We start from the raw sequence: 15662 nt of genomic DNA, 5'->3' as shown, positions 1-15662 counted from the left end.
ACCCAGCTGCTTGAACAATGAATAACACCACCCAGCTTAACACCACCTGCCTGACCTGAACAATGAACTACCTGAATAACACCACCCAGCTGCCTGACCTGAATAGATAACACCACCCAGCTGCCTGACTGAACAATGAATAACACCACCCAGCTGCCTGACCTGAACACGAATAACACCACCCAGCTGCCTGACCTGAACAATGAATAACACCACCCAGTGCCTGACCTGAACAATGAATAAGACAATGAACCCCAGCTGCCTGACCTGAACAATGAATAACACCACCCAGCTGCCTGACGAACAATGAATAACTTTGAACAATGACAATGAACAACAATGAATAACACCACCCAGCTGCCTGACCTGAACAATGAATAACACCACCCAGCTGCCTGACCTGAACAATGAATAACACCACCCAGCTGCCTGGCCTGGACAATGAATAACACCACCAGCTGCCTGACTTGAACAATGAATAACACCACCCAGCTGCCTGACCCGAACAATGAATAACACCACAGCTGCCTGACCTGAACAATGTGCCTGAGCTGAACAATGAATAACACCACCCAGCTGCTGACCTGAACAATGAATAACACCTGAACAATGGCTGCCTGACCTGATGAACAATGAATAACACCACCCAGCTGCCTGACCTGAACAATGAATAACACCACCCAGCTGCCTGACCTGAACAATGAATAACACCACTTAGCTGCCTGACCTGAACAATGAATAACACCACCTCTGACCTGAACAGCACCCAGCTGCCTGAGCTGAACAATGAATAACACCACCTTAGCTGCCTGAGCTGAACAATGAATAACACCACCCAGCTGCCTGAAACAATGAATAACACCACCCAGCTGCCGCCTGACAATGAATAACACCACCCAGCTGCTTGACTGAACAATGAATAACACCACCCAGCTGCCTGACTGACCTGAACAATGAATAACACCACCCAGCTGCCTGACTGAACAATGAATAACACCACCCAGCTGCCTTGACCTGAACAATGAATAACACCCCAGCTGCCTGCCTGAACCACCTGCTGCCTGAAGACAATGAATAACACCACCCAGCTGCCTGACCTGAACAATGAATAACACCACCCAGCTGCCTGAGCTGAACAATGAATAACACCACCCAGCTGACTGAACAATGAATAACACCACCCAGCTGCCTGACCTGAACAATGAATAACACCACCCAGCTGCCTGACCTGAACAATGAATAACACCATGAACAATGAATAACACCAGCTGCCTGACCTGAACAATGAATAACACCACCCAGCTGCCTGAGCTGAACAATGAATAACACCACCCAGCTGCCTGACCTGAACAATGAATAACACCACCCAGCTGCCTGACCTGAACAATGAATAACACCACCCAGCTGCCTGACCTGAACAATGAATAACACCACCCAGCTGCCTGACCTGAACAATGAATAACACCACCCAGCTGCCTGACCTGAACAATGAATACCACCACCCAGCTGCCTGACCTGAACAATGAATAACACCACCCAGCTGCCTGACCTGAACAATGAATAACACCACCCAGCTGCTCTGACCTGAACAATGAATAACACCAACGAACAGCTGCCTGACCTGAACAATGAATAAACACCACCCAGCTGCCTGACCTGAACAATGAATAACACCACCCAGCTGCCTGACCTGAACAATGAATAACACCACCCAGCTGCCTGACCTGAACAATGAATAACACCACCCAGCTGCCTGACCTGAACAATGTATAACACCACCCAGCTGCCTGAACTAAACAAGTGAATAACACCACCCAGCGCTGCCTGACCTGGAATACGACACACCACCCAGCTGCCTGAACTAAACAAGTGAATCAGGGAACGGAAAACAACACTGGCAGGTTGATTTCAGTGTAGATTCCTGCCACCAGGGAATTGTGTCACCTTAGTGCAGGTGAAACTAGTTTTCGGCGCTGGTGAATTGCTGTGTGGGGTAATTTGTTATAGTTATCTGGCACAGGACAACTTAGGGTGGAAATAGGTCAAAATAGGTAGGATCGTCGTCCTTGAAGACTCACCTGGCCACAGTAAATATTCTTAAAACCTGATTCTGGAAACTTTTTATAATTAGTGTTTCTTTTTTTTCGACGCAATATATATTTGGTTATACTTGATGAGTACTGAATGTACTAAACCAGACCACGCACTGAAACACCTTAGTCGCTGACCACGCACTGAAACACCTTAGTCGCTGAGAAAAATAACAAACTAACAAGAACTATCACCCACCCCTTAACAACGCCATTTCACTCCACAATACCTCGTTTATGGTTGTTACTACGGACTCTGCTAAACATGACTCCATCTTACGTTCATCTCTCAAGTCTCAACGCTAACCAAATAGTTCCTCACGGTGTTGGCAAGTGTCCAGCTGTAAGGATTAGAATTTGGGGCAATAAATTTTAGTCAAATAATCATAACACGACAAAAATACAGTTTCAAAAAATGTACTGTCTGAACTCTCTCTCTCTCTCTCTCTCTCTCTCTTCTTCCCTTTATCTCTGTGCCTGGAGAGAGAGAGAGAGAGAGAGAGAGAGAGAGAGAGAGAGAGAGAGAGAGAGAGAGAGAGACCTGCAGAACGTGTCTTAATGAGCCTCCGGTTTTCAGGCTTTTTAGACAGACTGAAATGGCCTGGCGTGAGAGTTTAAACCTTAAGGAACGAACGGTGAGATGAGCTGATCTCTCTCTGTTTGTTCTTCAGAGACCTAGATAATACGTTTAATATCTACAAACCAAGAGTATGGGTTAGATACATATGCCAGAACAGCCGTAGAAGGTTCGCCAACTCAAGCAGAAGACCGACGAACTTGAGTCTGGTAATAATGACATGAAACTCATTGGTAATATTGAAACAAAGTGACACCAGAGGCAAAACAGGTGTTAGTTCGTCTGGCAATAGGGTAGACGGGAGAAAATATACATATCGTGGGTTTCTTAGGTTGGTGTTAACAGGTTAAAGAGATATGCCAGATGCTGTGGAATGTTGAGTTGGTGCTATACCGTATGGTTGGTATGGTTAGGCTAAGATTAAAGATGTATTATACATTTATATCTGTCATTAAAGTGAAGGGGATATATATGAAGGTGATAAAGATTTGACAGTCCTTCTTGGCTTATGGAGGGAAGCTGTGTTTTGGGAGGGTTTATTGGACCTTGGCATAAATTCTTTCACCTAAACTTACAGCGATCTTTCCTTACACGACTGTATCATCATCATCATCATCATCATCATCATCAATCATCATCATCACATTCATTATTATTATTATTAAACACACACACAGTGAATGCGAGATCGAAACACCTGAAAATCGCCCCCCAGCCCAGTCAATTGTTTAAAGTTGTTTATTCAGGTGATCTGAGTTATATAGCCTTACAGAACCTCTCACAGGATAATTCATGATTTACAATTTCATTTAGAAGGAATGGAACCAGTGTTAAAGCAGGTGTGAACAGTGCTCAGCAGTGATGATTAACTCTATGTTATCACACAGTGAGGTCCCAGGTACCCAGTGATAACGGCTCGTGAGACCCAACAACAGCCAGCGATGTGTTAATCCGTCTACGATAGGAAGGCCTGGGACCACACCTCACTCATATAACACCATCTGTGAGGGAATTACTACACCACGTCAAGTCCCTCATAACACCATCTGTGAGGGAATTACTACACCACGTGAGGTCCCTCATAACACCATCTGTGAGGGAATTCATACACCACGTGAGGTCCCTCATAACACTCTCTGTGAGGGAATTACTACACCACGTGAGGCCCCTCATAACACCATCTGTGAGGGAATTACAACACCACGTGAGGCCCCTCATAACACTCTCTGTGAGGGAATTACTACACCACGTGAGGCCCCACATAACACCATCTGTGAGGTAATTACTACACAACGTGAGGTCCCTCATAACACCATCTGTGAGGTAATTACTACACCACGTCAGGCCCCTCATAACACCATCTGTGAGTGAATTACTACACCACGTAGTCCCTCATAACACCATATGTGAGGGAATTACTACACCACGTGAGGTCCCTCCTAACACCATCTGGGAGGGAGTTACTACATTATGTGTTTGCTGTTCAACACCTACATTAATCTGTATGTTCACTGTATGTTCCTTTACCTTTCTCTAATGAAGGCTTTTGTTAAACAACCAATGTATGTAATAAGTCATTTATGCCCAATGTATATTTTCAGCCTTCGGGCTGCAGAACTTTTTCAATAAACCGTTAATTATTATTATTATTATTATTATTATTATTATTATATAACTAAGCAATGTTCTAACCTAACCTAACCTAACTTTAACCAGGTGGTGAACAACATTAGAGAGGTGTTGTTGTGAACCAGAAGTTGAGCAGTATAAAGGGATACCGGACAGTGTGAGATAGTGTTATGGTGGTCAAGTTTAAAGCTAAACCCGAAGACTTGGTGATAATACAGGTTTATGTACCAACAAATGATAGTGAAGATGAAGTCTCAGGAATTGTTTATAAATATTAAAAGAAAACCAAAGACACTGTGGAGTTTAATGAATATGTGATGATAATGGATTATTTTAAGGCCAAGGTTGGGGAAGGTAAAGTAGCACCTGGAGTAGGACTACATGACCTGGGTAATAGAGGAGAAATATTAATTGATTTATGATTTATGTAAGGAAAACAAGATGATAAATACTGAAGATGGTTAGAACAACACCCTAGGCATCTCTATACACGGGTCTCACCCCAGGACAACGTAGTCAGGGATCAAATAGAGCTTATATTAATGTAGGAATTAACCCGAGCCAAGACCTATCAGGGGGTTGATTGTGGGTCAGACCGCGTCCCAGTACTGAGTTTAGTGAGGCTAAGACTTCAACATTTATAAACTACGGACAACATCAAGTGAGACTTAGGTAAGCTTATAACATGGCAACAATTGAATAAATATAAAGAAATATGTTAAAGACTAAAGTAAACGTATAGGACATAGGAGAAACGAAGCTAAACGTGAGTGAATGATAAAAGAAAAAACTCAGAATGCCGAAGAAATATGAGAAAACGAAGTAAGAGTTACGTAAAAATTACCAAGGAAATTCAAAGGGAATGTAGACAGTCCAAGAAAGATGATATAGAAAGGAAATGCAAGGAGATGGAAGATGATGATGGATGATTAAACAAAAGAGGAAATAAATGAGGTGGAACTATTAAAGGCAGAGACAATAAGATCCTGTTTGAGGCAGAAGAAGTAAAAGAGAGACGGACAGAGAAAGTAGAAGAACTATAAGGGTAGAGGAGAGGGAAGAAACGAAAAGGAAATAAAGATTAAACTACCAATTATGGAACACAAGTTGAGGCAGCTGTGAGCAACACGATAAAGCTTGTGGCGTTGATCAGCTTCAGCAGAATTTATACAACAAATGAACAAGAACGGGATAAAATGTTTGACTCAAATAAGTAATTTTACCTCAAAGGAGAGAGACCTTCCCTGTGATCTACAAAGTCAATATTTGTATTCTTACTTAACAACTTCTTAACACGCCATTCCCAAACAGAGCGTACATATGGCTAGGAACGGGTTCTGCAATAGTATCTCCTGGGGGTAATACGTTCCCAGGAGCCCGAGAGCGTTAAGTAGAAAGTCCCATATGTACTTAACGACTAGCTTGCTGAACAAAAACTTCTCTCCACGAACCTGTTCCCCCGCCCCGGCCCGACCCGCCTCCCCCGCCTCCCGTCACTAGCATGCCTGAATGTAGGGAAGTAGTAAGGCTGTTCAGGGTCTTGTAAACCTGTTTGCACCCTCTCCCCCCCCCCTCCTCACACTCCTCTACTGTGATTGGTGCTCGACTCCGCTTATTTTATTAATGGACAACAGATAGGGAGCCAAGATCTTTTTTGAGTAAACTTCTCTAAATGTCAATAAAACAACAGACGGTCCATCCAAAGCCAATTCCTTCCACGAACTAGGGAGCGTGTCCTCATGGCAGCAAGATTATACTATAACTACCATTAACATATCAACCACTACAGACTCTATAGTTATCATAGCCACCAATACCATTAACAAAGCATCTACTACCATTATCGTCATTATGGTACACTGATACTACTCAACGGTTAGGTTACGTTACGTTAGGTTGGGTTGGGTTAGGGTAGGTTAGGGTAGGTTAGGGTAGGTCAGGTCTGGTCTGGTCTAGTCTGGTCTGGTCTGGTTAGGGAAGGGGGTGTAAAGGGAGAATGTCAGATGGTAAGAAGGGTGATGGGGAGGGTAGGAAGTGGGCAAATTATAGTTGGCCGGGCAAGGACGGAGGAGTTGGTGGTCGGGGGTGGTGGGGGGATGGGAGGAGCCAATTTATCTAACACTTGGGTGGGAGGCGGAGTCAGCGATCGTTACTCCCTGCTCTTACGAGTCTTACAGTGGAAGTAATTTATACACATCTCCCAACCCTACCTCCAAAGGCACCTTACAAAACACACACACATATATATATTTCCCCTTGAAGCCGTAAAGAATACACATCTCCTGTACCAGTGAAGTGAACAAACAGTATATCCCACATTCAGTAAAACTTCCAACAAAACGAAAGAAAGAAAAAAAGAAAGCTAGAAAGAAAGAGAGAGAGAAAGAGAAACAAAATCAGACTACCACACAGCTTTCTGGTTGGTGTGAGCCATGGTTAAGGTGTTCTTATGGCCCAAGTGTTGTCAGATCTGCTAAGAATCAAGAGTGTGTACTATTCCGGCAACGTCTATACGCCACAATCCACGATGAAGCCAAAAATGTTAGAGAAGGTAAGTTTAAAGTGGGACCCAAGATAGTCATTTAAAGGAGTGTTACTTTAAGGGCATGTTACTTTTAGGGGGTGTTACTTTAAGGGAGTGTTACTTTAAAGGATAGTAACTTTAAGGGTGTGCTACTTTACGGGGGTGTTACTTTAAGGGTTAGGTACTTTCAGAGAGTGTTACTTTAATGGAGTGTTACTTTATAGAATAGTTACTTTAAGGGTGTGTTACTTTAAGGGAGTGTTGCTTTAAGGAAGTGTTACTTTATATGATAGTTACTTTAAGGGTGTGTTACTTTAAGGGAGTGTTGCTTTAAGGAAGTGTTACTTTATATGATAGTTACTTTAAGGGTGTGTTACTTTAAAGGATAGTTACTTTATGGAGTGTTACTTTAAAGGATAGTTTACTAAGGTGTTACTTTACGGGGGGTGTTACTTTATGGGTTAGGTAAACATAAAAGTTTACTTAAGGGTTAGGTAATTTTACGGGGTATTACTTTTAAGGGGGGGTGTTACTTTAAGGGTTAGGTACTTTACGAGGTGTTACTTTAAGGGTTAGTTACTTTCAGAGAGTGATACTTTAATGGAGTGTTACTTTATAGAATAGTTACTTTAAGGGTGTGTTACTTTAAGGGAGTGTTGCTTTAAGGAAGTGTTACTTTATATGATAGTTACTTTAAGGGTGTGTTACTTTAAGGGAGTGTTGCTTTAAGGAAGTGTTACTTTATATGATAGTTACTTTAAGGGTGTGTTACTTTAAGGGAGTGTTTCTTTAAAGGATAGTTACTTTATATAATAGTTACTTTAAGGGTGTGTTACTTTATATAATAGTTACTTTAAGGGAGTGTTACTTTAAGGGATTGTTACTTTATAGGATAGTTACTTGATATAATAGTTACTTTAAGGGAGTGTTACTTTATGTGAGTGTTACTTTAAGGGAGTGTTACATTATAGGATAGTTACTTTAAGGGAGTGTTACTTTACGGGGGTGTTACTTTAAAAGGTTAGTTACTTTAGGGAGACATACTTTAAGGAAATGCATATAAATAATTGACGAATCGCTACTACTGCAACTGGTAAAATTACAGGTTACAGTAACCAAAGAATTACCTAACCTAACGTAACCTAATCTAACCAAAGAATCACGTAACCTAACATAACCTAAACTAATCTAACCTAACCTTCCGGAATTCTGTGGTTGTCGTTTACAGCAGTACCATCATCAGACTTTCAGAACGAGACAGCGAGCAAAATTACATTCAGTATTTCATTAAACAAAGTAAAATATCATCCTTTAACCTCAGAATAATAACTTAAAGCATTAATGTATATCAGAAGAAGACAAATTTGGATTACTTTCTACATAGACCTTTGAATTCTCTCGCGTGTTTATGTCCAGGATTCGGTCTATATTATACCTGTTTCTGTAGTTTATAATTTTTGTAGTAGCGTTTCTGTAGTCTGTTGGTGACATCCTTGGTAAAGATCTGGTAACCTGAGATGTGAAGTCACCTAGTTAATAACCTCTTAAACAGTAGAGGTGTTTATTTTACCTGATCAATCTAACTTGTTCTAATCTACGACATGAATTGACCTATCTGAAGTAATCATAGGTTTGTCTTCCCTTAAAAATAACAGCAGGTAGACGAAAGTAAATCTCCATCAACCAGCACTAGCAACACTTCCTTGATAATGGTAAATGATCCTGACCCCATCATCTACAGCTGGTCTAACGTCAATGTGTTCTTCAGACGCAAAGCGAAGACTTCAAGGTTCCTGGGTCGTGGTAATTCTACAGACACTACACCAAGAGTAATCCATATACTCAAAAATGGTTAGTATAGTACCCACATTCTGTTGTTTAAGTAAGTAAGTAAGTGAGTGATAAATAAGTAATATTTTATTCCTGTATCCTGTATCTATAATTTATATCATTCTATTATTATGTGAATATATATCTTGTTTTGTATGTATCTATCTTTCTATCTATCTATGTATCTATTGAAATACAACATTAAATACACATGCTGGCAAAATATCAGACGTCAATGTTGAAAAGTCCTTGGAAAAGTGGCAGGAATCTTTATAAACAGTGATTTTGTTGTTGTGACAGTGAAGGGAATCTGTCGCCCTGGGGAGCTGCTGGCCATTATGGGGGCGTCAGGGGCAGGCAAGACGACACTCCTCAACGTCCTCACTCACCGTAACAACGACAAACTCCGAGTCACTGGCGATATTTCTATCAACGGTATTCGTGTTGATCCCGAGGCAATCACCAGCCGCTCCGCTTACGTTCAACAAGACAACCTCTTCATCGGCTCACTCACCGTCAGGGAGCAGCTTACATTTCAGGTGAACACTCACATACACCTGCCCTCAACACTCATACACACCTGCCCTCAACACTCATACATACCTGCCCTCAACACTCACACACACCTGCCCTCAACACACACACCCACCATCAACACACAAATTACTAGGCCTTTGGACACTATCATATCTTCACCATTAATGATGTTGACGTGTGCCACACCTCACAACTCCCACCTAACCTTGCATGATCCACATTTACTTCACATATACGAGTGATTACTTAATAGTGTTGTTATACTGAGAGACAATGCTTGTTAGTGTGTTGTTATGGTTACTGAGATGGTGTCGTTGTTGTTGTCTCCAGGCTATGTTGAGGATGGACCGGTACTTGTCGTACGAGGAACGAGTAAGGCGTGTGAATCAAGTAATAATGGAGGTAAGCATCTAGCAGAACCCCTTCACCTATGTGGTCATTTATAATAATATCCAGTATTTGAATTATTCGATAAACCTTCTTGTTAATAAATTCTATACTTGCATTATTAATGGTATTATACTGTCATTAAATAAAGACAAATCCTTCCCGTATTACAGTTGGGCCTCACCAAGTGTGAGAACACCCTCATCGGCGTCCCTGGCACGAAAAAGAGTATATCTGGCGGCGAGATGAAGAGGCTCAGCTTTGGGTGCGAGGTGCGTCTATCTCTACACTAGTCACTTGTTGTGTGGTTATCAGAGAGAGAGAGAGAGAGAGCTTAAACATGAGACACCAGAGACAATTTTTACACACCTTTCTCAAACGCGTCTCCAATACGGGCTTTCGGGAAACACCTCTGACACACACTATCCTTCATCCCCTCACTACAGGTGCTGACCAACCCGTCCCTTATGTTCTGCGACGAGCCCACCTCTGGCCTGGACTCCTTCATGGCCCAAAACGTGATAGCGATGATGAAAAGCATGGCTGAGAGGGGTAAGACCATCATCTCCACCATCCACCAACCCAGCTCAGATATTTACTCCATGTTCGACCGCCTCCTGTTGATGGCTGAGGGCCGAGTTGCCTTCCTGGGCACCACCGACGAGGCGCTCAAGTTTTTTAACAAGTAAGAGAATATTATCCAAGTGACTGCATTATGGGTGACCAAGTTTCCTTGTTCACTTTTTTATTTGGAGATTTTCTACATCAACCACAAAAGTTATACAATAATGATGTTTGGAGAATCACCTCAACCACTTAGTGATATAATAACACTGTTACACCCAGGCGCAAAATATCCATTCACCTTGTTTTTGCACTCAGCTTGAACCTGAGGTGTCCAGAGCAGTACAACCCGTCGGACTTCTTCATCGATCAACTGTCAGTGGAGCCCAGCAAGGTGATGGAGTCACGGCACAAGATAGCAATGATCTGTGACAATTATGATGCCAGCGACCATGGTATTACCGTGGCCCAGGACGTCATGACCAACCAGCCACAGGTACTGCTTCTGAAGGAGTTTAACCTCCCGTAAAACACTACAATACAATGTGTTGTATCCACACTGTCCCTAGCACGCAGACAAGCCTATGGGACCCACTTTCACGCCTTTGTATTAATAAATCCTTTTCCTCCAAGAACTAAGCTATTTTACGCAGTTGCAATAAGCCCGCCCGTACGCTAAATACCCACGAAGAGTTGATGCATACATTTCTAATTTTAATTGGTGCAGGACCAGAGGAAACAGCAGCAGCAGACGACGACGACGACGAAGAAGAACACCTCGCCCTACAAGGCGTCATGGGGCACACAGTTCAGGGTGGTGTTGTGGCGCTCCTGGCTGGAGGTCCTCAGAGACCCCTTCCTCATCCGCATTCGCTTCCTACAGCTTGTGGTGAGTACAGCTCAGGGTACTGTACCGGGAGTGAGATAACAGTACAGTAATTTTGTGTCCTCCCAGGTACTGTCGGTACAGCTCAGGGTACTGTACCGGGAGTGAGATAACAATATAGTAATTTTATTTTATTGTAGACGCTGGCTCTCCTGGTGGGCTTGTTGTACCGGGACCAACAGATGGATGAACTAGGAGTATTCAACATCAATGGGGCGCTCATGCTCCTCCTCACCAATATGACCTACCAGAACTGCAACACCGTAGTGAACGTAAGCATCAAAAAACAACAATAATAATAATATGTATATATCTTATCGGCCTTATGTGTGTGTGTGTGTGTGTGTGTGTGTGTGTATTAGTATGTATGTACATGTGTTTGTGTGTATGTACAGTACAGTCAGCCAAGCATGCATCGACCTCACCCTGGCTCTTGTACTCCTAATTTTACCTGGTGAAGTTTGGCTGTATGTAATGGTGATTGTGATTGGTGGATCTATTTTCTGCTGTACCACTTTCAGGATAAATATTAAACAAGCCAAAGGTAGAATTTTTATAATATTAAGCTATTCATCATTATTTAAGATCTGACAGGTTTACAAATGGTCGTATATTTGCTAAAGTAAGAAAGAGAATTTGATGTAAGAATCTTGAGGCAGCCCTGGCTGTAGCTGAGTTGCCAATTCGTTAATATAATAATCTCATTATTTAAGCAAATATGCGAACATTTGTAAACTTGTCAGCTAAAACAACAGAGCGTGTGTGTGGGTGTGTGTGACTTAGTCCAAACTCTGGTGGTTCCAGACGTTCTGCTCTCAGAAAGAGTTGTTTAAGAGGGAGCATCACAACGGGATGTACCGCGTTGACGTGTACTTCCTAGCCAAGAACCTGGTGGAGACGCCGTTCTTCACCGTCTACGCCATAATCTACACCACCATCATCTACTTTCTCATTGGCCTCAACCCCAGCCTTGAGCGCTTCCTTCTGTGTGCGATGGTTGCCGTCATGGTAACCTGGTGTGCTGTGTCTTTCGGTAAGTCCAATGGAGGAATTAATTTAACATAACAGTTTAATGGAGTTGTTATCTCTCTTTCTCTAAAAAGCTTTCATAACTGATGCCACCACCGATATTAATGTTAAACGCCAGTCATCGTCCTCAAAGGGGTCAAAATACCCTAATGAAGGTATGTCTGTGTGTCTCCCCACCAGGTTACCTGTTGTCGTGTCTGGCACCCAGTGACAACGTGGCCCTGGCGCTGCTGGCTCCCTGTACACTACCTCTCCTCATCTTCAGCGGCTTCTTCATCAACGTCAGGTAACCCCCCCTCTCTCTCTCTTATTTTACAGAAGGCTGGCTTGTTAACATTAGGATCCACTATTTCACGGCCCCAGACCAGACCAGACCTCACCTCACCTCTAGAATTATAGTAAATATTTACAAGTGTCACAGTGTTGTCCACAGGGGCTACACATCTCAGAGGCCGATACACTGTGCTCTGCAAATCACTTAACCAAAATCTGAAAGACAAGGATTTATTTCCATATGGATTTATTTCTCTGTGGACAGGTAAATGCACAAAATTAATCCGCTGTTGTTAGTGTTGGTGGTGTTGTTGGTGGTGTGGTTAGTGTTGGTGATGTTGGTGGTGTTGGTGGTGGTGTGGTTAGTGTTGGTGGTGTTGTTGGTGGTGTGGTTAGTGTTGGTGGTGTTGGTGTTCTTTCTTGTAAAGGTAAATGATATATAGATGATTGATGACTGACAGTATTCGTCACTCATTGAAGACGAAGGTTTAATTCCTTCATTGTTGTATCTTAAACCATTGTCCTTAATGGGTTAAAACTTAAAGCATCGTCCTTAAGGGGTTATACAGTGTGAGGGTGACGACTCTGTTGAGTCATAACTGCATCGTATCTTGAGTTGGTTCAGGTAGCTAGGTCTCCTTACACTTCGATACTGTCATTTACCGCATCACTTTGTCTCTCCCCGGCAGGTCGACCCCAGTGTTCATGAAGACTTTCCAGTACTTATCATGGTTCAGCTATGGCAACGAGTTGTTGGTGGTGAACCAGTGGTCGGGAGTGAACAACTTGACGTGTACGGTGTCGGCTAGCTGTTACCTTGACGGCGAGGCAGTCATCCAGCGCTTAGGATTCTCTGAAGACCATTTTGCCTTCAACCTAACTTGCCTCGCCCTTCTCATCGTCGGCTACAGATTACTCGCCTTCTTGTTTCTCCTCCTTGGTACCAACAGAGGCAAACCTCGCTCGTGAAACCGTGAAGGTGTTTTTTTTTCATGTGATGTCACAGGGTTGAACTTAGTCATGGTACGGGTGAAATAGGTCTTTCACACGCGGCTCCAGCTCGTTTCTCAAAGACTGTGTTTGTAGACTTGGACTGTCATGAAGGTCTCTCAAGACTGTCAATAAAGTTTGTCGTCAAAGTCTTTAAGTCACACCAGGCGTCCACGACCGGCTTTCCTCGATATGACTACAGTTGTTAGCTATAGTGCCTCTCCCGTCCACCCATTAGTTACGTTCAGCCATTACTTTACCATAAAGCTTAAAATAGTACAATAATATGGACCACTACTGAAGGAGGCATCACAGTAGGTTGTGATTAACGAAACAAAAACTTGCCAAGAAGAGACACTGGCAAATTACAGAACACAATGGTGATAACTGTTCACTTAAATGGAAAGAATAACAAACATCACTTAAGTTTCTATAGTATAAGAGACTGATCTAGGAGCACTGCTGAGCAAATTAACACTGACGACTGATACTGTGCAATATATTTACCTGAGGCAGAACAGTGACCAGGTGTTATACAAGTCATCACTATAATCTGTCTAGTATTGTTATATAAGTCATTACCATAATCTGCCAAGAAAGCATTTAATGTACAGTAAATGTTGTATATTTTCTTAATAAATATAAATATATTTATTTTCTGGAGTGTTATTTTCCTTCTATGTGACACAAGAGTAAAGATTGTGTTAGATCTGTACCCCCTTTATTGCCTTAGTTGTGTTATTCCATCTTTATCACATTCATCTGTCCACGTAAACATCACCTTGCCAAATGTCACTCAAAAATCTTACGGCAAAAACCTTTAAATTCTTACCTGGCAACATTTAATTATTTTTTGCAATTATTGACAGGTGTTACCATACCATTGTAATAGATGGTAAGTTAACAGGATACTATTAAACCTCTGCCGTTACCAAGGTAGAAGCTGGTTAGGTTAGGTAACTGGTGACTGGCCTTGTCGTCTTCAACAATTCTAGGTGTCAGTGGTGGTTAGTGGACCGGTGGTCTAATCAGCAGGAGGGGGCGTTTTCCTGTCACCTCGACTAGTAGTGCAAAAACTGGAATGGACTTCAAGAATGTCATGAAGTGTGTGTGTGTGTGTGTGCCCCTGTATGGTGCCGGTGGTGTCGTAGGAGTGTTTGGTGCTAGAGGTGATGTGGTGATGTTGTGGTGAGGTTGAGTGTTTAGTGGTGTTGTGGTGATGATGTTGTGATGTGGTGATGTTGAGTGTTTAGTGGTGTTGTGGTGATGATGTTGTGATGATGTTGAGGTGATGTTGAGTGTTTAGTGGTGTTGTGGTGATGCTGTGGTAATGTGGTGATGTTGAGGTGATGTTGTGGTGGTGATGTGGTGATGTTGAGTGTTTAGTGGTGTTGTGGTGATGATGTTGTGATGATGTTGAGGTGATGTTGAGTGTTTAGTGGTGTTGTGGTGATGCTGTGGTAATGTGGTGATGTTGAGGTGATGTTGTGGTGATGTTTAGTGTTTAGTGGTGTTGTGGTGATGCTGTGGTGTTGTGGTGATGCTGTGGTGATGTGGTGATGTTGAGTGTTTAGTGGTGTTGTGGTGATGATGTTATGGTGATGTTGAGGTGATGTGGTGATGTTGAGTGTTTAGTGGTGTTGTGGTGATGCTGTGATGTTGAGGTGATGTTGTGGTGATGTTTAATGTTTAGTGGTGTTGTGGTGATGCTGTGAATTGTGGTGGTGATGTGGGTGATGTTGAGTGTTTAGTGGTGTTGTGGTGATGCTGCTTGATGTTGAGGTGATGTTGTGGTGATGTTAAGTGTTTAGTGGTGTTGTGTGGTGATGCTGTGGTGATGTGGTGATGTTAGTGACTTTAGTGGTGTTGTGGTGATGCTGTGTGGTGTTGTGGTGGTGATGTGTGTTTAGTGGTGTTGTGGTGATGTTGTGGTGATGTTGAGGTGATGTGGTGTTGAGTGTTTAGTGGTGTTGTGGTGATGCTGGATGGTGATGTGGTGTTAAGTGTTTAGTGGTGTTGTGGTGATGCTGTGGTGTTGTGGTGGTGGTGATGTTGGTGTTTAGTGGTGTTGTTGTGGTGATGATGTTGTGGTGATGTTGGTGATGTGGTGATGTTGAGGTTTAGTGGTGTTGTGGTGATGCTGTGGTGTTGTGGTGGTGATGTGGTGATGTTGGTGTTTTAGTGGTGTTGTGGTGATGCTGTGATGTTGAGGTGATGTTGTGGTGATGTTTAATGTGTTTAGTGGTGTTGTGGTGATGCTGTGGTGTTGTGGTGGTGATGTGGGTGATGTTAGTGTTTAGTGGTGTTGTGGTGATGCTGTGATGTGGTGATGTTGTGGTGATGTTG

At 42.7% G+C, this 15662-nt stretch overlaps 1 protein-coding gene across 1 annotated transcript in view; it reads left to right on the top strand.

Annotated features, from left to right (window-relative positions):
- Positions 1–13973, top strand: part of LOC121871664 (ABC transporter G family member 6-like) — a 34452-nt gene extending 20479 nt beyond the window's left edge. Inside the window, exons 14-25 of the mRNA XM_042374076.1 lie at positions 6738–6847; positions 8476–8671; positions 8951–9189; positions 9518–9589; positions 9748–9846; positions 10021–10259; positions 10457–10634; positions 10866–11027; positions 11165–11296; positions 11829–12057; positions 12234–12339; positions 13016–13973. Coding sequence (XP_042230010.1) covers positions 6738–6847; positions 8476–8671; positions 8951–9189; positions 9518–9589; positions 9748–9846; positions 10021–10259; positions 10457–10634; positions 10866–11027; positions 11165–11296; positions 11829–12057; positions 12234–12339; positions 13016–13295 — 2042 coding nt within the window. The 3' untranslated portion in view covers positions 13296–13973. The remainder of the gene's footprint in view (positions 1–6737; positions 6848–8475; positions 8672–8950; positions 9190–9517; positions 9590–9747; positions 9847–10020; positions 10260–10456; positions 10635–10865; positions 11028–11164; positions 11297–11828; positions 12058–12233; positions 12340–13015) is intronic.
- The last annotated feature ends 1689 nt before the right edge of the window (positions 13974–15662 follow it).

This window comes from Homarus americanus, unplaced genomic scaffold, assembly GCF_018991925.1.
Source record: "Homarus americanus isolate GMGI-L3 unplaced genomic scaffold, GMGI_Hamer_2.0 scaffold39675, whole genome shotgun sequence".
Lineage (NCBI taxonomy): Eukaryota > Metazoa > Arthropoda > Malacostraca > Decapoda > Nephropidae > Homarus > Homarus americanus.
Note: the sequence above shows the minus strand (reverse complement) of the source record. Positions and strands in the feature narration are given on the sequence as shown.